Here is a 21,851-nt window from a genome sequence, read left to right on the forward strand (position 1 = left end):
GATTTCTACACGATTTATTCAAAGTGATTTCATTGTGATTTCAGGGTGATTTGCTTACAATTTGTTAGGAGTGATTTGTTAGCTCATTTGCATGGGAATTTGCATCACTTACAAATCATCTTCAAATCACTGATTCATAAGTGATTTCTTAGAGTGATTTGTTTGAGGATTTTTTTCACTTGGGCGGCTTCCTTATCACCATATACTGGCGCGTTACTCGCCACGCAGATGCATTGAGCACTGGGGGTTCTTTATCTTGCCAACGCGTACCCTCACACAATGAACATAAATCAATCTACACTTTTAACACTTCTTGAAAATTTATTGTCCATTCTAATGTTGGCAAAATGTCACTGGTTTACAATACATATAATGATAAAAATGTTGTGAGCAAAAGAAAAACTCACACTTTTCTTTACTTACACAACTATTTAGGGTCTGGGATGGATTGAAAACATGATAAATCCGGATTAACAGCCAATTTACTGGATGGTTCACCGTTTTTTTTTCAAGATTATTTAACACAAACAAAAATTTAATGCATGGATTCATATAAACCATGGTATTTTGGACTGAAAATAATATATCCCTAGAACATAAATTGAAGTCTAGACTCCAGTGTCCTTCGGTGCTTAGATACAAGACTTTGTTGCACTAGTTTCTAGATAATTTTATACAAAATTTTGCACAACTTTTCTAACCTTTTAACAAAATCTTATGAATTTCCCCACTATAACTGGTAAACATTATTAAGGATACCGATTGAAATATATGAAAAATATTGCTGATTTCTTAAAAAAGGTTTGTTTGTTTATCCTTAATATCACAAAAGTTAACACAAAAGAAGAACCTATATATTGGCAAAAGTATCATAAATTGTTAAAATACCGTATAAGTATATTTTAGCGAGACGCATTTAGCGATTCGTCCTAAAAACTGGTAATTTATTTTTAGCGAGCGAGATGTTATTCTAGCGATTTTAAAATGCATATTTAAGAAGCTATTACAAATAAAACGCAATTAATTTTTAGCGATATTCAATTTTAGCGATCTCGGCACCCTCGCTAATAATGCCAAAATTAAATCCTCGCTAAAAATTCTACTTATACGGTAAATAGAAATAAGAATTTTAGGAATGTTAACAGTAACTTAGATAAGATCATTTCAAGTTTTTTTCTCTGACAAGTATCAAACCAATCTTACCAACTGATAAAACACATATCACAGAGTTTCATTCAAAGATTTGATCACATCTGGTCTTAACATAATTAATCAATTACATGGACTTGGGGGTTTCAGACAACAAAAAGTTTGTGTTTATATATTTATAAGAAATCATTTATGCTGCATATTGTGTAAATTATATATATCAACAAGCACTCTTTTTTACTGTACCTCAACTAAAACAGTTTTCTAATGAGGGCTTTGCAACCTCTACTGAACATTTGGCATCATCTGATCCTAGATTCATTTATTAGATGTGGCTGCATAAGTCTTGTTTTCTTCTGAAAGATCTAAAATTATCTACACACTTTCAGATTCATACAAGTTCAATGTGACAACACCTTGATTCACTTTTTACAGTTACAAGTTTACATACACAACACTGTACATGCACCATCATATGACCAAACAGTTAATCAAACGAGACAAAGAACAGTCTTCCCAGCATTCCTTGCTGTCTCAAAAATTATCCCAGGGTTCCCTGCACTCTTCCTTTTTTCTCCCGGGACTTAAACACAAAATGGGGTCATCACAATCTTCTAAGAGAAATAGGATGCCATTCCTGTGTAAGATTATATTCTCAAAATTCCTTGTTTTGTTCACATGTCTACTAATTCAAGAATAATTACAATATACAGGTTAGCACTGCTTTCATTTCAAGGAATCAAACTTTGAATCAACATCCAATAGCACTACCATACACAAATCTAATGCTCCTCATCCAACCTTCACATTTTATGGCTCAAAGATATGTAAAATGTTTTTTTGACTTTGATTTTTTTGTATGAGAATTTGTTCTGAGGTCATGAACTTTATAATCTGAGTTGTGATTGGTGGACTAGAGTTCAGCTGGGGTCAAGAACTGCCTGCCAGCGCCCCCTTGAGGAGGGATGCCACATCAGAAGGATTTTCTTTATCTGTGCCTGTAAGAGAAACCTTATCTCATAAACTGTTCTCAATGCAGTGTATTTCACGATTTTACTTTTCATTTTACAATTATTACAAAAACTCTAAGCTTACCACAAGGTTACAGTATCGTTTATGTATTTATTACAAAAAGCATAATCATCTTTACATTTACCCTGAGCATAACAGTAGAAGTAAATAGAGGAATATGTTCTGATTATTTTGTTTCTTACTTTCATCCGTAGTTATATCTTTCTCCAGTTTGAGTTTGTCTCGAGCACATCTCAACATACCCTCCTCTACCGTGTCTTTACTGATCAGACGAATTATTGACACCTCCCTATATTCATAAATAAATAGAATTTACTGATCAGACAAATTATTGAAACCTCCCTGTAATCAGAAATAAAATAGAATTTACTGATCAGATGAATTATTGACACCTCCCTGTAATTATTAATAAAACAGAATTTACTGATCAGACGAATTATTGACACCTCCCTGTAATCATAAATAAAATAGAATTTACTGATCAGACAAATTATTGACACCTCCCTGTAATCATAAATAAAATAGATTTTACTGATCAGAAAAATTACTGACACCTCCCTGTAACAAATAGAATTTACTGATCAGACAAATTATTGACACCTCCCTGTAATTATTAATAAAACAGAATTTTACTGAGATGACCTCAATGTTACCATAAATAAAATACAATTTACTGATCAGACGATTTATTGACACCTCCCTGTTACCATAAATAAAATACAATTAAATGATCAGACGATTTACTGACCTGGTCTGTCCCACTCTGTGACACCTGTCCTCTGCCTGTTTATCATTGTACGGGTTGAAGTCGATGTCGTGGATGATGACTACGTTAGCTGCTGTTAGATTGATCCCAAGACCTCCAGCTCTTGTAGACAACATGAAGATAAATATGCTCTCATCCTTGGTAAACTTGTCTATCAACTCTTGTCTGAAAGTAAAGAGACTGGATATTACATGATGATGATAGCAAAATATCACTTTAAAAGTCACTGATGAGTCAGGTGACGGCTATAATTATAAAACAGAGAACAGACAGATCTACCATCACTTGTCCTGATTTATAACACTGACCTTTCTGGTACGGGTGTAGAGCCGTCTAGACGTAGGTACGAGTAATTCTTGGCCTTCAAAAAATCCTCCATAATATCCATCATCATTGTAAACTGACTGAAGAGTAAAACCCGGTCTCCCTACAACAAAATCAATCTTCATGTTTATTTCAAAGTGAATTTTCAACATACAATCTATAATACTTTGAACCCTATGTACTCAGGTAAGATTGTGTGTCATGTCAAAATCAATACTTAATACAATTACTTGCAGGTGCATATTCTGAAGTACTATGAAATTCTGTGCAGAGTTTGTCATTAATAAAATTATTTACTTCCAACACGAGATCTAATAATAAACATCAATATGTTTCCACCATTGATACATTGATCTACTATGACCTGAGAACAGCTATACATGTACATGTATTTTAGTATGTTACCTAAGTTTGTATTTTACCTGAGAACACCTGCATGGCACCTAAGAACACCTATATGTTATCAAAGAATGCCTATACATTATCAAAGAACACCTGTATGTTTCTTTAGAATACCTTCGTTACCTCAAAACACCTGTCTATTACCTGAGATTCATAAGTTTCCAGAAGTTTCTCCAGTTCCTTGAATTTCCCCGACTCCATGATGACTTGAGAATCTAGTTTGTAACTTCCTATATATTTCTGAAAGTTCAGAAAAATTATGAAATTCATTCACTGAATCGTTAAATGCAATCTTAAATACAATGCTACAAAACTCGCCATTATTAAACACATTAATTCTCCATAATTATGTATTTTCCCCCTTTCTTTTACTCCCTTTTTTCTATTGATTCATACATTTGTTGGTTCCCTGCCCTTGTTAAACTATTGCTAAATCCCTCCCTTGTCTAACATTGGCTGGTTCCCTCCTTTGTCTATCTTTTCCTAGTTCCCCTCCCTCCCTACCTTGTACTGGTCACACAGCTTCATGATGTCGTAATCGTTCAACACCATCATGTCTTCGTGGATCAGCTCAGCCAGCGCCCCCCTCTCTCTGTGGGAAGGCTCCTGTATCAAAATACATTATATTCTTATTGTACATGCAAGAAAAAATTTCCTAATAAATATATTTATAGATGTGCTTCACATAAAGGCTGCTAAAGTTTTTACAGATCTTTCCTCTGGCAAGCTGTCTTATAATAAGGAAGAAATCGCATATTGGATACCAATTTCTCATTTCTGTGTGTTGTTCTATAAATAGAAATAACCTTAATTTTGGCGAATTTTACATTAATAGTAACAGTCACCTTTATACGCTACTTACCTTGGTAGCTGGTCCCTGAAATCTTACAGACTAAATAAATAGTAGTATCCCGTACCTTTGTAAGTTGTTTTGCCATCTTCATCAGTATGTCCTCGGTGTAATGGTTCCGTAACAACAGCGGGTGATTGGACGCTTTCCTCAGCTGCATCAACATGGAGGCTCCGTCCCGCGACTCCTTGACCTGGTCATCCTTCATCACCTGTTTGAATTTGGTGATTAGCTGTTGATACAGCACTCTCTGCTGGGGAATTAGGTCACAATACTGGACACGGTCCTTCTTCTCTGGCAGCTGCCGCTGGACCTACAGAAACAGGTTATTTCTTTGTTTAAATGTCAAAACTCACTTTCAGTGGAGAACTTATTCTACAAAGAATAATTTTACTTCTGCTTTGATTTGCTTTCAATCAATAAATATTTTACACATACACATACATTTAGTGAAGTAAAGCAAAGACATAACTGTAGGGAATTGCCACAGATGTATCCAAATATACAAAAAAATTTTGTTACATTTTATATTCACCTTTTCCCACTCATAAAGTCATTAACTTTGTTACAAAATACTGTATGACTGCCTTATAAACAAGCAGTTCCTTTATGCATGTTTTGCTGTAAACATATTTTGCTGCAAAGAAGTTTGAAGTAGCATGGATTCAAAAATTGTCATCTAACATAAATGCATCACATACATTTACTTTTACACTGATTTATTTCAATCCATTTCGGTGGTTAAAATCAGAAATGTGGGTCATAAGTTTTCATGCAATTAGCTATCCTTACTGTAGAGATTTCTATACAACAAAAGTTTAACCTCGGATTTCAGCCTCCGTAAAACAAACGGTCTCATGATTCTCTTGGCATGCTGGATTCTCTCCCTTTCATATTTACTCTTGGCTTTATCATCCACTCCTCTCTGTAATAATACAACACACATATATTAGTGATGATAACATACTTAGAATCATCTTAAAATAAAGAATCAATTTTTAGTCCCCAACCCAAGGTTAATACAAAGCACTTGTTTCTCACATTGATCATAGAGAACATCTGTTTGAGTTGGTCTGTTTTTCCACTGAAGATTTCTGGCATCACAAAACACAACAGGGACATTAGCTCCAGCAGGTTGTTCTGTAGCGGTGTCCCAGTCAGTAACAGTCGGCGCTCGGCCTGGAATTAAAGAAATCATTGTGATGAAAGGAATTTCATAGTGCTCACCATTTTAAATTACATGTTTAGCAATTTTTTGCATTTTAGCTTTTATATGTATATATTCCGAGGAACATAAATTCAAACAAAAGGTATTTGTTTACATAAGACTATATGGGTTCTTACTGTAGATTCCTTATTTTTCGCGAGTACTTTTTATCGCGAACTGGCTCTTAAACGTCAAATCGCGAGAATTATAATTCATGAATGGATGGTTGATCAATAGATTTTACATAGATTTCAGCACTATAAAAATAAAAGGGAGCAATATTTTTTCGCGAGTGATGCTTCTCACGAAATTATGCGGAAATTAATTCCTCGCGTTTAATTAGGAATTTACAGTATTTTGCCTTTGTGTACAGACGCTGGCTACTAAAGCATTACTTATTTTAATGCCTGTAAATATTTTTACGCATTCAGCTATTTTCGATCATTCAAGTAAAACAGTTAATGTGTTGTGATATACTTTAAATGTATTATATTTAGCGTGTACGATATTTGGCGGAAACTGAGCTTTGAACAAGTTAGCATAGATTTAATTTAGCTCACTTCTTATCGCTCTTACAAATGTATTTCCCAATATAAGTACAAAACATTTAGCGTTGTACTTGAATTTGTGGAAGTGTCTTTCCGCCATAAGCACTTAAAAGAATACACAGCCAAATGTAATATGTTTAAAGTAAATCTTGTACTTAAAACTTACTGCTATTTTCATTAAGTTCTGGTAGCGTAGAGAAGACATGTTTTTTAACATGTGACCCTCGTCAAAGATGGCGTAATGGAAATCCACTTTCTTAAACAACGCCCGGTCTTCTACACTTCCTGTAGCCATGTTGTATCTGGAGAACAGAAAATACCACCTGGATTTTATTTCACAAATTAAAAGTAAAACATTTCTTGAAATGAGACTCATTAAGTCAATGGTAACATTGTTAACATTAATCCCATGTACATCTCTTCTAAGTACTTCTCTTTTTTAAAATTCAAATTAATTTATCGCAATATGCAATGAACAAGTAAAATCAATTTCCTTGGCAAGACTATTCAATACACTTAAGGCTTACTCTGAACTTGTTTTTTAAGATCACAATGGATTCAGATTGACAGTATGGCTGTATACCTACATTGTAAAAAGGATGTTGTACTGATAGTTGGAATCATTTTTTAGCATAACATTGTACCGAGTTGTTGTTGTATACTTACGTTGTCAGCACCATGTTGTACTTGGTGTGTTTATCATACAGAAGTGACATGCGACTCTGCCTGTTGTATACTTACGTTGTCAGCTTGACGTTGTACTTGGTGTGTTTGTCATACTGATGTGACATGCGACTCTGTCTTTTGTATACTTACGTTGTGAGCACAACGTTGTGCTTGGTGTTGATATCATACAGAAGTGACATGCAACTCTGTCTATTGTATACTTACGTTGTGAGTACGACGTTGTACTTGGTGTGTTTATCGTACAGAAGTGACATGCGACTCTGACTGTTGTATACTTACGTTGTGAGCACGACGTTGTACTTGATGTGTTTGTCATACAGAAGTGACATGCGACTCTGCCGGCGATCCTCCATAGAACCGTAATATACGAGGAGGTTCACCTCGGGGCACCACGTGTTAAACTCCCGCATCCAGTTCTCTGTAGAACAAAATATATAACCATAACATGTGTACTTGTTTTATTCAATTCTCTGAACAAAACAATGTAAAGTAAAATGTATTACATGTATAGTTCAATCATATAAACTTTATTCGATTTTAGATTTGTGAGTGTATATCTCTCTAATATAAAATCTGTGCGAGATTTTACCTGTCTGAGATATTACCCCCTGTTTGGAATGTTACCTATTGTTGAGGAGGGAACAATAACAACATGTGGCCCTGTCTCTCCTTCCTCCAATAGATGAGCGATAAAGGCAATGGTCTGTATTGTTTTACCAAGTCCCTGATGATAAACAAAGCAAGAAAAGTTATGTATACTTCACTACATAGGTCAACATCAATTCACAACAAACTTCTATAAATTCATTCCCTAACAAGAGATTTCTGGCTTTATTTTTGTTCAAACAATACACCTGCATGAAAAGTTATTGGCTTCGGATATGGACTATTTAAATACAATTAACTTTGTCATCTGTCAATACATGTAAACATTCGTGTTACCATTTCATCAGCCAGGATTCCGTTGAGGTGCTGGGAGTGCATGATACGGAGCCAGTTCAGTCCAACCATCTGGAACGGTTTCAGTTGACAACTACACAGAAATACACAACAACGTTAAAATCAAAATTACAAAAGCTTCAGCTGACAGCTACACACAAATAGAAAACAGCGTTAATATCAAAATTACAGCTTCAAAAAGAAAGATAGCACTGGAACTGTTAAGTAGCCTTGTAGTTACCCGTGTGACAGATTCTGGGGCTGTTTTGTTATTTGTATGGACTCGTCATCACTGCTCTCATCAAACTCTGTTTTCTTGGTCAGACATGACACCACTGCCTCCATCTTTTTTGAGATCCCCTCGCACTTCTGCATCAGTTTGACGATAACTTGTCGCACACGAAGGATGTCCTTACATCCGCTAATAATGTCATAGGACAAGGCTTTGTTGTTATAGAATTCTGTTGTCTGAAATAAATCATCAGCAGTGATTTTTCTAGAATTTTTAAAAGGGGCCTGGGCCTTTTCAATTGGGAAAAATTGTCGACATTTGTGTCAAATTGGGAAAAACAATAAGATTGTAATTAACCTTCATGTTGACTAGTAAAATAAAATATATAAGTAAATGTAATATCATTTATCAAATTTATTTGCTACAAAATTTTTCAACAAAATGGACACAGTTCTACATTTTTAATTTTCGTTCATTTTTGTTCTTTGATTGTCCTATATTCCATTTTTTGCCATAATGGTAGACATAACTGAGAAAAAAATCATTCCCAATTTCTGGTTATTGCTCGCATTGGAGATGGAATAATCTCGACACGATTTACAAGCATGTTATTGCTGTGCTTCTCCGCAACGCTAGTATCTGCAGAATGAAGAAAGTTTAATTTTCGTGAAATCAAGGAAGCTTGTTGTAGAATTACTAGTACTTGCAATTTACAAATAAACCTATGTCTAACCGATTCACATGCATATTAAATTTCTTACGATGATTGACACACAAGTTTGAGATCGATGTGTTTTTCCAAGTCTTGCAAACACACAAATAAACTGCTGGTTTTTGCCATTCTTTTTAGTGTCCGAATGACCAAAATCAATAGCGTTCCATTTTAGATAAGTCATACATAAAAAATTCAATATAACCAAAACAATACGTTTTTGATTTTGGGAAAAAAGCACTTGAAAATTGGGAAAAAATCGGTAATTTTTGAGACGGGAAAGGGCCGATATTTGGACCTAAACTGAGTGTAGAAAAATCACTGATCAGGTACGCTATGTATACATTGGGTGATGATCAAAAGCATTGCTTCAGAGAAATTAAATGCTAGGAATCAAAGATGTATATCTAACCTTTTTAATAAGACCTAAAATTGTTTAAGGCTGCAGCTATATTATAACCCTAATCCATAATTTTTCCATAAAACAGCTGACAGGGCAATATAAAAGCTTACGAGTTTATTCCAGTTTTTAAATGGCCTCAGTGATATGATGACCTCTGCTCGTTTCTTGGAACACCCTGGTGTCGCAGATAATTCCTCAATTGTCGCTTCATCAAAGAAGGCCAAGATCTTCTCTCTCTCTGTACGAGCCGTCTCTGTGTCCATCTAACGAGTGAAGATAAAACATATTAAGGTCAAAGGTTAAATTTCTCAGGGTCAGAGATAAAATACTTCAGTGCTATCATTAAATCTTCACTTCTAAACACACCTCAATGCTATCATCGCTGTCTGCTTCTTCATCATCACTCCTAAAATCTTCCTCCTCATCTTCCAAGGCAGCTGTCAGGAAAAAAAATAAGTGTGTAAGATTGGAAGGAGAGGTCACTTTTTTTTACTTATTAAATGTTGCACATAACAGATATTCTGAATTTTTCTACAATGAGAGATTCTGAAAACCCATTTTTTTAACTTCCTTAATTTTCATTAAATTTATTAACCATTTTGGCAACTCTTGTTGTGAAACTATACATCAGTTTTGGTTGGAGAGGTAGCATACAGCACACCTAGGAACATACCTTGTATCTTTTTGCCGTTGTCTATAAAGCGACATACCTTGTCTCTCTTTTCCGTTATCCATGAAGTTACTGAGCTCCAGAAGAGCATCGTCTGTCTGCCAGTTGTTATTCTCCAGCGCTCTCTGTAGATCCTGGACAAATATCACACATTTACATAATTTCATACAATGGAGTTTAATTCTTTTGCTTTGCCTTTGGTTTTTCTCTTGAATCTATAAAGTATCATATACATGTACTCTCTAGCTGGGTAAATTACATAATCATTTACACCAAACACAGTTTTCCCTATATAAAAATGCTTCAGTCATAAAATTATACAGAATAATTATTTCATTCAACTGTTTTTCAGAAAAGACCTCACCCTTCGTTTTTTCCCAGGAAATGCCTCCTGAAGAAAGACAACCCTTTCATTCTTTTCCTCTTCTGAGATCTGGGTCGGGTCAAGGTCAATGGAGTCTAGAGGTCGTGCCCTTTTGGAGGGCTGATGGATTGGTGACCCTCCTTCCTCATCTGAGTCACTACTCACCAGACGTATAATTCGCTTTTTGGCCCCTTTCTTTTTCAGGACCTTGGCTACAAGTAGGCAGCAGCTTTGTTAATTTTGCCAATAGTTTAAAGCAACTGATTTACACTTGAAAAGTTGTCTTACTAACAGACTAGTATATAAAAAACAACTGAATGAAAATGTCTGCAAAAATAATTCATCTCAGCATTCCTACAAGGCATTTGGAAAGTCAGATTTTATTTTCTTTCCATCATTCTTATTCATCCACCAACTGAAAAGATTTCATCAACATTATACAACAATTGCCACTTTTTTCCATTAATAGACCCCATGTGACTTACCTGAATCAATCATGTGATCGACGGCATCCTCAACATTCCAGGCCTGGGCCTCCAGAGCTTGCTGTAGGACCTCCATACTTCTGTCGGGGAACATCGCCTTCAGGTGATTGACAGCCTCTGTCTGGTCCGGGGTCAGGTCGTCCCCAAACCCCTGTCTGACCTCCTGCTTAGACTTCCTTCTATAAATAAGTATAGATTGTACAAAACAAACCTTTACCAAGAAAGAAAAAAATGTATGATATATCAAAAGACATCAAACTACAGTGGGTTCCGTTTAAACAGATAGTCAGGTTGTCAGAATAATTTTATCCGTATAGCCGAATATTGGAATAGCCGATTGCAATATTTCCGTACAAACAGCAGATCTACAGTACACAAGTAACAATTTCAACAAGGTTGTATTACGTACCTGTACTTTCGTTTTCGTTCGATGAATGTACCAAGTCAGGAAATGAATTATTTCAATTAATTTATAATAACAAGTCCAATGTGATTTTGTATGAATAATTTGTTTTTAATTGAAGTATAAAACTTATTTCCATCTCTATAAATCTTGTTAGCACCAGGCACCTGTTTACATTCATCCCATTCGTTGATGGCATCCATTTTGGAAAAACGGAAGTTGATTGAATACATGACTATATTACGTAAACCATTTTTTTCCGGATTGCTGATTAATAAATAAAAAAAAGTTTATTGTTTCATCTTTACTTGTATGTTATGTCACTTTCATTGATGGATTTAATTTTCAGACGTATATTTATACGGAGTGCATGTGTTTTAATTCTTAAAATTGCACTTAAAAGTGAACACATATTCAACTAAATGACCAAGCGCTACCATTTAATAGACAGTCTAATTCTGATTATTTTAATTTAATGTCCAAGCGAAGTGTCATATTCAAACTGAACAGTTCAATAATTAAAACTTCACACCAAACAAAACTGCACACAAGCCAATTATCAATGATCTAAATTAACACCCAAGCCGGTCATCACCATTGTTATCAAAACATATCGATCTAGTGTGCCCACTGTTAACACAGGTAAGGTGCTCGCCCGCTCAGCCGTGACTAATCCCCTCATTATCGTGTCTGGAAGTGTCAAACTTGTGTAAACAAAGGATTTACATACAGAAGGTAGAGGTGTGAACGAGACAATTATTATGAAAATCACTATGATAGGCGAAATTTTTGTATCAGATAAAACGAAAATCCCATATTTTCCTATCAGAATATCAGATGAAATTATTAATAAATATATAAGAAATGGTTTTGTGCTCTGATATTGTATCAGATTAGCCGAAATATTCGTTTAACCACTATCTGATTAAATGGAATCCACTGTATTGGGATATTTTAAGGACTAGCAGAGCTTTCAGAATGATACTTTTGGATCTCCTTTACACAGCTTGAGATTCCACCTACCATCTGAAACTATGACATATGTAGATTAACCTTTATATGATGATCGAATCTGGTATCAAAGCCTATAATGTTACCTTTGTTTAGATGCGGTAGAGACTGCACCATTAACTATACCCTGCTCTTTAGGTTAGTATAATATTACCTTTGTTTGGATGAGGTAAAGGCTGCTCCATTATCTATATTCTACTCTTTAGGTTAGTATAATATTACCTTTGTTTGGATGAGGTAGAGGCTGTTCCATTAACTATACCCTGCTCTTTAGAAAGCCAAGGGGAGGACCCAGGTTCTGTGTCTTCATCTTTTATATAATTCCTGTTTGACCCTTTGACCTTTCCACGAAATATTGGGGACTCTGGACTACATGTCAGCCCCTCTGAAATCAACACAAAAGATCATCAGTATCTGTTTGCATATTATATTCCAAGGATTTTTGAAGAAAAAAAAATTCTAGTTCTAGTAATACCTCAAAAGACTAACATTAAAGCAATTTCAATTATTTAAGGAATGACTCTAATTCTTGGCCATATTATCGAGTATAATCTGGTTTGGGTCAGTTTACACTTTATAATCCGCGAAGCGGATTATAAAAAAGCGTAAACTGACCCAAACAAGATTATACTCGATAATATGGCCAAGAATCAAAGTCATTCCTTATAATTTAATTTTAAAATAATTAAACAACTTTTGATGTAAAATTGTGTTGCTTTTAATAAGTTCAAATTTACCGCGCAATAATAGAACCGTAGTAACGGAAGTGATTTGAAGCCAGGGGAGGTAATAACTGATATATAGATCTAGCAGCCATGATGTTTGTTTACATGAGGTAAGAACGAGTAATTGTTTAAAGTTGAAGGTACATTTATTAAATCTGGAATTTTCCACAGATTCCGGGGACTGGAAATGAGGGGATTGCAGGGATATGATGATTAAGCTGGTCGACAAGGGGGTGTGTCCCCATACCAAACCAGATTATACAAAATGTTTTGCGTTCCTTTTTGGAAAACAACCAAAGAGAGGCTAGAATACAAACAAAATTAAATTATAATGAATTAATTAAATTGAATGCAAATTTTTTTTTCCGATAATCACTGTGATTTAAGCAGGCCAAAAAAGGCAAATGTTTTAGGTGATGCTATAAAGTGACAGATTAATCACTGTAAGTAAAAAGTTCATTTATTTTCATTATCTTGTTACAGTTGCTTTTGGCAGCTTAAATTTTCTATGTAGTCTTGCCAGCTAATTTACAGTCTTCTAGTTAATGTCGCCAAATGTCATACACTGAATACAAGTTTTTGAGAACATTGCTGAATATTTAATGCCCCCTTCTATTATATACAGTGTCTTTGTGAAGAGGAAAATTAGGTTAAATGTAAGTAAGTAAGTTTATTGTACCATCTGTGTTTTGTAGGAAGGGATCCTGACTCCCTAAGTTCTGGCTTGGATTGTATGGAATGGTAGTTTCACTGTTTTGACTCCCTCCTTCCTGGTCAGAATAGAGAATTGTGGCAGAGGAGCAGCTGCTAGTTTGACTGTCTGTCTGTTTGTTCATTTCTTTGTCTCCTTGCGGAGAATCACTGCCGTTAGTTTCCGAGCTGAATAAACTCTCGCTGCCACTCGTAAGTTTAGGAACCTGCTTCTTGACAAAACGGTAACTCATGAGAGAGTTTAAACTTGGACTCTTTGTCGCCATAATTGCATCTACAAAACGACGATTAAAACGAATACAGCAAAATTCCTAACAATGAAAAATTGTCAGTCTTCAGAATCGCAAGTCTTCCTCTACCGTCTCGAACTTTTTGTTTTTATCATATTATCAGTATGTTAAGTATAATCTGATATATATTCACCATACATCTAAATCAGTTCAAGTTTCTTTTCCTTTATTTTCCCCCATTCAAATGATACCCGTACACAGGTAGGTGAGTAAGTGCCCGAACTATGTAGGACAGTAAGGTATCTCGCTAGTACTCTGAGTACGTGCTTCTATATTGGGTACTACTCAAAGAAAAATTGCTTACATCGGCCTAAATCATATCTTATATACATATTTACCTTACAACTGCTTCTCTTTCATCAACTTGCACTGGATCTTTTCACTTATTCAACAAAAAACTTGCGGGAAGCACATTCTCTCCTTCAACGCAAAAGAGCTTTTACAGAAGTAATGTTAATGCTTACGTAATTGATTCGTTTAATGATATAGAAGCTAGAAGAGCATTTCTTTCAGGAGATAAAATATACTGTGGCGTTTGATGGCCATTATAAAGAACAATAAAGATTATGGACCAAAGTTGGAATTGAGAGATGTGATTGACCACATTCAATGATTCATGTAAACATCAAACATATTGTTAAAGTTTTCAAGAACACTCCTGAAATTCCATTCAGTTTTGACAGGGATTTTCAGCAACTTGAGAGCAAATAAAAGTGTAATTGATAAATATTGTATCAGTAGCTCTGTATGGTTGTTTTATGTTTTTTTTTTTTTTTTTTTTTTTTTTTTTGTTAAAACCTAGCTAGAACTCTTAGAAAAATATGAACTCGTATATCGATCTGTACGGAACTCTTGGATTCGACCTTAAAAATTACGTCAAGGCCATCGTAAACATAAAAAATATGACGTTTCCTAACCTTTGACCTTCAGGCTTCAAGAGAATTTTTTATTTATCTGTATATATGCCTAATAGTTAATACCTGACTTACCCCCCCCCCCGCCACCCCCATCCCGCAGGAACAAAGCATGTACCCCTTTCCCCATCTTCCCAAGTCAAGGGTTAATTTCTGATCCACTACGCTCCACCGCCCTTTCCCGTTTTTGTTTTCGTTATTTCACTCTCGCCATTTATTTATTTTAAATTTTCCTTGTTTCAAGAAATCGGTCAAATAGCAATGTATGCCGCCCAAAAATGCCCTTTTTGGTTTTGTATCAATGAAATGTATGAATTTTATGAATTTAAAATTTATATATGATACTATATAATAGTTAATTCAATGCGCTTCTGTTCTTTCAAAATAGGGCTACTTTAATAATAAAGACACCCACCCACCTCACCGGTCTTGCAAGTTTCTCATTTATATCATGCTAACTTTAAGCAATTTATTCAAGAGATTTATTTTTTTCCTTAAAGCTAATATAATTAACTATAATTAAATTTTTAGTGTATTCAAATTTCTTTATTTTTGACATTTAGATCTAGACATTCTGCAGGGATGGCCTCGGGGATGGGTGTTACTTGTCGCATACCCTTATTTCATTTGTCTTTTTTTCTAATATTTTCTTTGATCATGCAGTTTACTTGACGGGCAGCCCCCTAACACACCCCACCCAAAATAAAAAAAAATCACCTGACGACTTCAGTTTGGATCCACCTATTCCGTACGACTAAGATCGTTTAAAACATTGGATCCGCCCACTTTGTTTCATCTGAACCGATTATTTCAGGCATTCCTGCAGTTTATTTATCTTACAATATTTAGGTCAGGCGCTTCATTCTGCTTGTGTTCTACTCAAAGAAGCGTGAGTACAAAAACTGGGTCTGATTTTATTCCTTGTCTTCACCCAAATGAATTGATAATGCAAATCATCATATTGGTACCGTAATAATGTTTTTTAACTGAAATGCATTTTTCACTATTCCCCCTTACTTTTTGTAGTGAGCATGAGTGAAAGCAATTTGTCCGCCGTGTTATATAAGAAAGGGGATTTACGATTGGTAGGTATATAAAATCCACGAACATTATACACTGCATCAAGCTTGTTAATTTATAACTGTTCAATTTTTTTTTGATTAATAATCCTTTCCACTGTCCAAATGTTCATACAGCTCGCAACAATGCTAAATTCATGGTATTTGAAGGGTACATAACTTTTTTTCTTATACATGTAAAACCACTAAGCTAATTTTATCAACGAAGTGTCCTAGATTTTCGCTGTGGCTACAGTCAACAAACTTCATACATAACTAGGGACCGAGCTGACCCAATGATAGGCCTACATGATAAGGAAGCTTGTCGTGCTTTAAATAAATAAATAAATCTCCAAAACCATGCATGAATTGGAAAGATATAAAAATGATCAACACCCAGATATCAGCTGTGTCTAATTCTGATAATACATTTTTCATCGCTAGTATTATTTAAGACATGGTAAATTGCTTAATTAGTATGATAGTCAGAGAACTTTCTATCAAAGATGTCAAAGATGCAATCAGAACGTTGAGATATGATCGAGATAACGATCGAACAGTAAACACGCCAAAATGTCCTCTAAAACAGTACAAACTGGAAGCAGAGCAAACATGGACCTCTATAACATCAGAGATGGGATCAGATGCCATGGATGAGTGAGCTTACCTGTCGACAGGTCACGCCCACCTGACCATCAGTTTCTTGTCTTGTTGATCAAACGAAAAAATCTGTATACTAGAATTAACTTATGCAATTCAGTGTAAGAGTAATGGCCTAACATCACGTGTAGGAAATTCTAAAACGTCAGTCAATAAAAATTCAACAAATTGTTTTTGCTGACAAAGTTATTGCATCAACAATTGATGTAGCAAGATGTTGACTTTGAACGAGCATGTTGATACCTTGTTTCATCAACTTGATTGTAAATATCTTGCCTTGTTTCTTTCGTAGAGCATGCTTTTGCGTATCGAAACAAACGTGTTTGACAAACTCCATATGCACACGTGATAAGAATACTAGTATATTACAATAAATGCATGACAAATGATGACATTCATCCTTTATGCAGATGAGTCCTATGCCATCTCGACATTTGTCGGAACAATCAACAATCCAAACTGCTAGGATAAAAAATCTTTTGCTCATTGTTCTGTTGTAGTGTAACTGTACATTGGTTTGGTTTTGTAGGTGGATTTTAATGTAGTGTCACTGTACATGGGTTTGGTTTTGTAGATGGATTCTGTTGTAGTGTCACTGTACATTGGTTTGGTTACATGGGTTTGGTTTTGTAGATGGATTCTGTTGTAGTGTCACTTACATTGGTTTGGTTTTGTAGGTGGATTTTATTGTAGTGTCACTGTACATTGGTTTGGTTTTGTAGGTGGATTTTATTGTAGTGTCACTGTACATGGGTTTGTTCTATAGTAGTGTTACTGTACATTGGTTTGTACTTTAGTAGTGTCACTGTACATGGGTTTGTTCTATAGTAGTGTTACTGTACATTGGCTTGTTTTGTAGGTGGATTCTATAGTAGTGTCACTGTACATTGGTTTGGTTTTGTAGGTGGATTTTATTGTAGTGTCACTGTACATGGGTTTGTTCTATAGTAGTGTCACTATACATTGGTTTGTTCTTTAGTAGTGTTACTGTACATTGGTTTGTTCTATAGTAGTGTCACTGTACATGGGTTTGTTCTTTAGTAGTGTTACTGTACATTGGTTTGTTCTATAGTAGTGTTTTGTACATTGGTTTGTTCTTTAGTAGTGTTACTGTACATTGGTTTGTTCTATAGTAGTGTCACTGTACATTGGTTTGTTCTTTAGTAGTGTTTTGTACATTGGTTTGTTCTTTAGTAGTGTTACTGTACATTGGTTTGTTCTATAGTAGTGTCACTGTACATTGGTTTGTTCTTTAGTAGTGTCACTGTACATTGGTTTGTTCTATAGTAGTGTCACTGTACATTGATTTGTTCTTTAGTAGTGTCACTGTACATAGGTTTGTTCTTTAGTAGTGTCACTGTACATTGGTTTGTTTTGTAGGTGGATTCTCCAATTAAAGAACCAGGACCTGGTGGTAAGAGAAGCATTTTTACATAAAATTCTATATAAAATTTCTATACTGATGCTATTATGCAAAGGAGAAAAGCTTGTCTAAAAACATAAGGAGTGTAATTGCAGCTACAATTTAGCTCCCAGAATGTCCGAGCGTAACATTTTGTCTTCGTTTGCAAGTTAAAGATACAATGTTCGAGGGAGATACTATAAAAGAAAACTGTGGTCTTAACCAAAGCAGATTTTATGATGCGTTGGAAAGTAAGACAGTCAGTCAGTCACATTAGTGTTGTGCATTTAATCGTTTTGTTACTTTTATTTTCTGTTTTTGTAGAGGTACAAATCGCCGTCCAACGAGTGGGGATATGTGGTTCTGACGTTAAGTACTGGAAAGATGGCGCCATTGGTCACTTTGTGGTCACTGGACCGTTACTGCTGGGTCACGAAATCAGCGGGGTCATCAGTAAGGTGGGGGAGGGAGTTACGCACCTGAAAACAGGTAAACTCATTCGAACACTCGAGATGATTTCTAATCGCATTTTTCTAGCATTGCTCTCAAAAGATGAAATAGTGTCTTTTATGAGAAATTATCCAAACACAATATGTGATGCACACAAAATAGTCTTTAAAATGCATTTTAATACCCTTAAGTGCAATGTGGTTTATTGTTTTCTCTTCAGGTGACCGCGTTGCTGTGGACCCACACATCACGTGTCGTGTTTGTGAGTTTTGTAAGTCTGGCCGATACAACATGTGTCCTAAAGTTTACTTCCTGGCCACGCCCCCTGACGACGGGGCTCTGGCTAGGTACTTTGTGCACGCCGCAGATTTCACGTTTAAGTAAGCACTTTAAATATTGATGTCATATGAATCATCAGACTGTGCCTTATTCATGCAGGTTCTCCCTTTTAACCTAACAGTAAAATCAGAATAATCTGGGGATTCTTTTGTTAGACTTGCGGATAATGTCAGCTTCGAGGAAGGCGCATGCGTGGAACCACTTTCCGTTGGTCTACACGGTTGCTGGAGAGCCGGTATTACTCTGGGGCATAAAGTCCTAGTGACGGGTGCCGGTCCTATTGGTCTGTGTGCCATGCTGTGCGCAAAAGCGCTAGGCGCCTCCGCCATCTGCATGACAGGTAGCGATATCAGATTTACAAATGTGCAATTGATTTTTGTTAATTTAGTGATTTAATAACATTTTATTCTAAAAAAAAAAAAAAAAAGAGTTTACTATACATTTTGGTTTCGAACATTCATGAAATGAAATTAAGTAGTTTGAATATTTTTTTCCTGTAGACATCGATTCGTCCCGCCTGGAGTTCGCCAAGAAATGTGGCGCCACCCACACCCTCCTGATAACGCGGGAGGATAAAGAGGAGGATGTAGCCGTGAAAGTGGCGGATCTGATAGGGGCGATGCCAGACAGAACCATTGAGTGTAGCGGAGCGCAATTTGCTGTTAATCTTGCAGTTCACGTAAGTTTGCAAGACAGTCTTTCGCATTTACATTTGCTAAATTCTACAATTCCAAAGAGATATCCAACTAAATCTTTCAAGGGGAAGCATTTTGTTAGAATTCATTTATGTACAGTTTTTTTTTGGTACTTTAGAAGTTTACAAATGGCAAGAAATAGCATCTTAGAAATTGTCAAAAATATATTGCGGCACAGACATTAAAGGACATTTCTTTTTTAAAGAATAATTCAATTTATTTATTTTTTCCAGGCTACAAAGCCTGGAGGGCAAGTCATTATAATAGGACACGGACCGACTTCCGTTTCATTTCCGGTTGTCGCCACCGTTGCCAAGGAGATCGAGATCAAAGGTTCATTCCGCTACGTGAACACGTAAGTCATGGATGGGTTTAACTCGGTACGCAAACATGTAAGTCAGAGGCTCATGTATTCTCGCCGGCAACCATGCGTGTCTTCCCTTATTAAATATTTTAACCCCACCCATAGCTAGGGGCATCTTATCCACTCTGTTCTCTGTGAAGTAGAGAACAGAGTGGATAAGATGCCCCTGTGCCCCACCGTTAGGACTTCCAGTAGCACCTCTTTTAAGAAGAATAAAGAAACCATCTTGCTCTTTGTTTCCATAAAATAAAATTCATCTTCAGTAGCAATTTACCGGTATTTTGTTGTCAGCAAACACTGAATGAGTTAACAGTTATATGAGGTATAAATGTACAATTTAAGGAAGCTCAAATATGTAAGGGTAAGTTTGCTTGCAATAAGATTTAGTTTTTGTTTGTTTTGTAGTTGGCCCACTCTGATTGAGATGTTGTCCTGCGGTAAGATTGACGTTAAGCCACTGATTACCCACCGATACAAACTGGAACAGACTCTAGAGGCGTTTGAGATGGCAAAAAGTGGGCAAGGGGTCAAGGTCATGATTAGCTGTGGGCAGTGACGTCATGTGTTACGCAAACAATTTGGGGACCAGATGAAAACTTATAATTTGTTTTCATAAATACAGTGTATTTTACATAGCAGATGAGCTTAAACGATATCGCCAACAGAGTCTCAGCACATTTGATAGTTTTTGCTTACTATATAATAGTGACTTTTCTTAGATACATTTTTAATAAACATTTTGTCAAACGATCTTAGTTAATGCATGTATAAACTCAAGTTAAACAATAATAATACATATATGAATGAAAACAGTTCTAAAAATGATGAAAGAATACTGATTAATGAAAAAGCTGAAGAAACGAACACTGGCCGATCTCATTAACGTCTGAAAACAATACAAGTCTGTGAAACCAGTAAACACGGATCTCTGATTCGATAAGCAAGAGCATGCTCTACGTTCGAACAATTTCTAAAACAAGGTAAATTATTGACAAGAAAGTTGATGAAACAAGAATATCGACAGTCTCGCTTAAAGTCATCATATCGTAAGTTCTATGGTCGATACAATGACTAGCAAATGCAATTTATTATTGAGTCAAATGCTGACTGACGTTTTTCGTACCAGTTGTTAGTCCATTATTCATACACTGAATTGACGACGAATTTTTCCGTTATTTCCCGATCATGACAAGTAGCACACGGCGGGTGTGACCGGTCGACAAAAATGCTCACTCCTCCATGGACGTGATCCCACCTCTGATGTGTTGGAGGTTTGCTCCTATTTTGTAGTGTTTTGATCTTGAATTCTGTTCGTTATCTCCATATGTTTTATTTGTTTATTTAAATCCTTTTACACGAACTTTATCTGTCAGAATCCTACGTTGGTTAAAATATTGATATTATTCAGAACATGCCCATGTGCATAAACAGTAAAACCATTGAGTTGTACGGAACCCAACATTGGGTCATATTGTGACCTAGACGTTTCTTATCTTTTTTTATGCTAAATTTGAATTCGGATCATTACACGAAATAAAATATTCCCTTTTTTGTATCCTAATGTGAAAATTGCTCCATATGAGACAGATTTTTTCTTTTATTAGCAAATGATTTCATACTAGTATTATCACTTATGAGATTCCGGAAAAGGTTTATTGCAGTCTTATGTCTTAAAATGTATAAAATATATGTAGATAACGAACAGTATTTTAGCTCAAAAGTCCATTAAACATTGCAAAATCGGAGCAGAGCAAACAGGGACCTCCAAAACATCATAGGTGGAATCAGGTGGAGGGGTGAGCATCTCGGTCACTACCACAGTGTGCTCCTTGTCGAAAAAAGAAGAAAATGCAGTCGACAACTCAGTGTGTAAATAATGACCTAACAATCAGTATAAAAAAAGTCAGTCAGCATTTGACTAAGTGATAAATTGCATCTGCTGACAAAGTCATTGTATCGACCAGAAAACTTATGAAATGATGACTTTAATCCAGACTGCTGATATTTTTGCAACATCAACTTGTTTGTTTATAAGGTATCTCGTTTTAGAAATTTTTTA

The 21,851-nt window shown here is 35.6% G+C and overlaps 2 protein-coding genes across 2 annotated transcripts; one reads left to right on the forward strand and one right to left on the reverse strand.

The window, feature by feature from the left end:
* Positions 1 to 322: 322 nt before the first annotated feature.
* On the reverse strand, positions 323 to 14,302 carry LOC134261213 (SWI/SNF-related matrix-associated actin-dependent regulator of chromatin subfamily A containing DEAD/H box 1B-like). The gene is made up of 22 exons (XM_062743673.1): positions 14,249 to 14,302; positions 13,589 to 13,894; positions 12,407 to 12,569; positions 10,771 to 10,949; positions 10,286 to 10,497; positions 9,962 to 10,055; positions 9,618 to 9,688; positions 9,362 to 9,514; positions 8,146 to 8,372; positions 7,908 to 7,998; positions 7,590 to 7,689; positions 7,245 to 7,383; positions 6,445 to 6,580; positions 5,565 to 5,702; positions 5,347 to 5,448; positions 4,591 to 4,836; positions 4,178 to 4,279; positions 3,818 to 3,913; positions 3,256 to 3,374; positions 2,930 to 3,112; positions 2,364 to 2,470; positions 323 to 2,147 (listed from the first exon to the last, which is right to left on the reverse strand). The coding sequence occupies exons 2-22, from the start codon at positions 13,884 to 13,886 to the stop codon at positions 2,080 to 2,082; spliced, it is 3,024 nt and encodes a 1,007-aa protein (XP_062599657.1). The 5' UTR covers positions 13,887 to 13,894; positions 14,249 to 14,302; the 3' UTR covers positions 323 to 2,079.
* A 1,320-nt stretch (positions 14,303 to 15,622) lies between these two features.
* LOC134261203 (sorbitol dehydrogenase-like) lies at positions 15,623 to 20,463 on the forward strand. The gene is made up of 9 exons (XM_062743653.1): positions 15,623 to 15,713; positions 15,851 to 15,909; positions 17,923 to 17,956; positions 18,269 to 18,433; positions 18,615 to 18,774; positions 18,889 to 19,073; positions 19,234 to 19,412; positions 19,662 to 19,783; positions 20,198 to 20,463. Exons 2-9 carry the CDS (start codon positions 15,856 to 15,858, stop codon positions 20,346 to 20,348), a joined length of 1,050 nt encoding a protein of 349 aa, XP_062599637.1. The 5' UTR covers positions 15,623 to 15,713; positions 15,851 to 15,855; the 3' UTR covers positions 20,349 to 20,463.
* The last annotated feature ends 1,388 nt before the right edge of the window (positions 20,464 to 21,851 follow it).

Source organism: Saccostrea cucullata, unplaced genomic scaffold (assembly GCF_032062105.1).
Source record: "Saccostrea cucullata isolate Sc308-1 unplaced genomic scaffold, CSIRO_AGI_Scuc_v1 ctg2034, whole genome shotgun sequence".
Classification (NCBI taxonomy): domain Eukaryota; kingdom Metazoa; phylum Mollusca; class Bivalvia; order Ostreida; family Ostreidae; genus Saccostrea; species Saccostrea cuccullata.

Bases quoted from the DNA above. Each gene is read 5' to 3' on its own strand.
- LOC134261213 (XM_062743673.1), bottom strand. From the start codon at position 13,886: ATGGCGACAAAGAGTCCAAGTTTAAACTCTCTCATGAGTTACCGTTTT. The intron at 7,384-7,589 runs GTAACATTCCAA...TTTGTTCTACAG, and splicing joins TGTTCCCTCCTCAACAATAG to AGAACTGGATGCGGGAGTTT. The intron at 4,280-4,590 runs GTACGGGATACT...ATTTTGATACAG, and splicing joins TGGCAAAACAACTTACAAAG to GAGCCTTCCCACAGAGAGAG.
- LOC134261203 (XM_062743653.1), top strand. From the start codon at position 15,856: ATGAGTGAAAGCAATTTGTCCGCCGTGTTATATAAGAAAGGGGATTTA. The intron at 15,910-17,922 runs GTAGGTATATAA...TTTGTTTTGTAG, and splicing joins AGAAAGGGGATTTACGATTG to GTGGATTCTCCAATTAAAGA. The intron at 18,775-18,888 runs GTAAGCACTTTA...TTCTTTTGTTAG, and splicing joins GCCGCAGATTTCACGTTTAA to ACTTGCGGATAATGTCAGCT.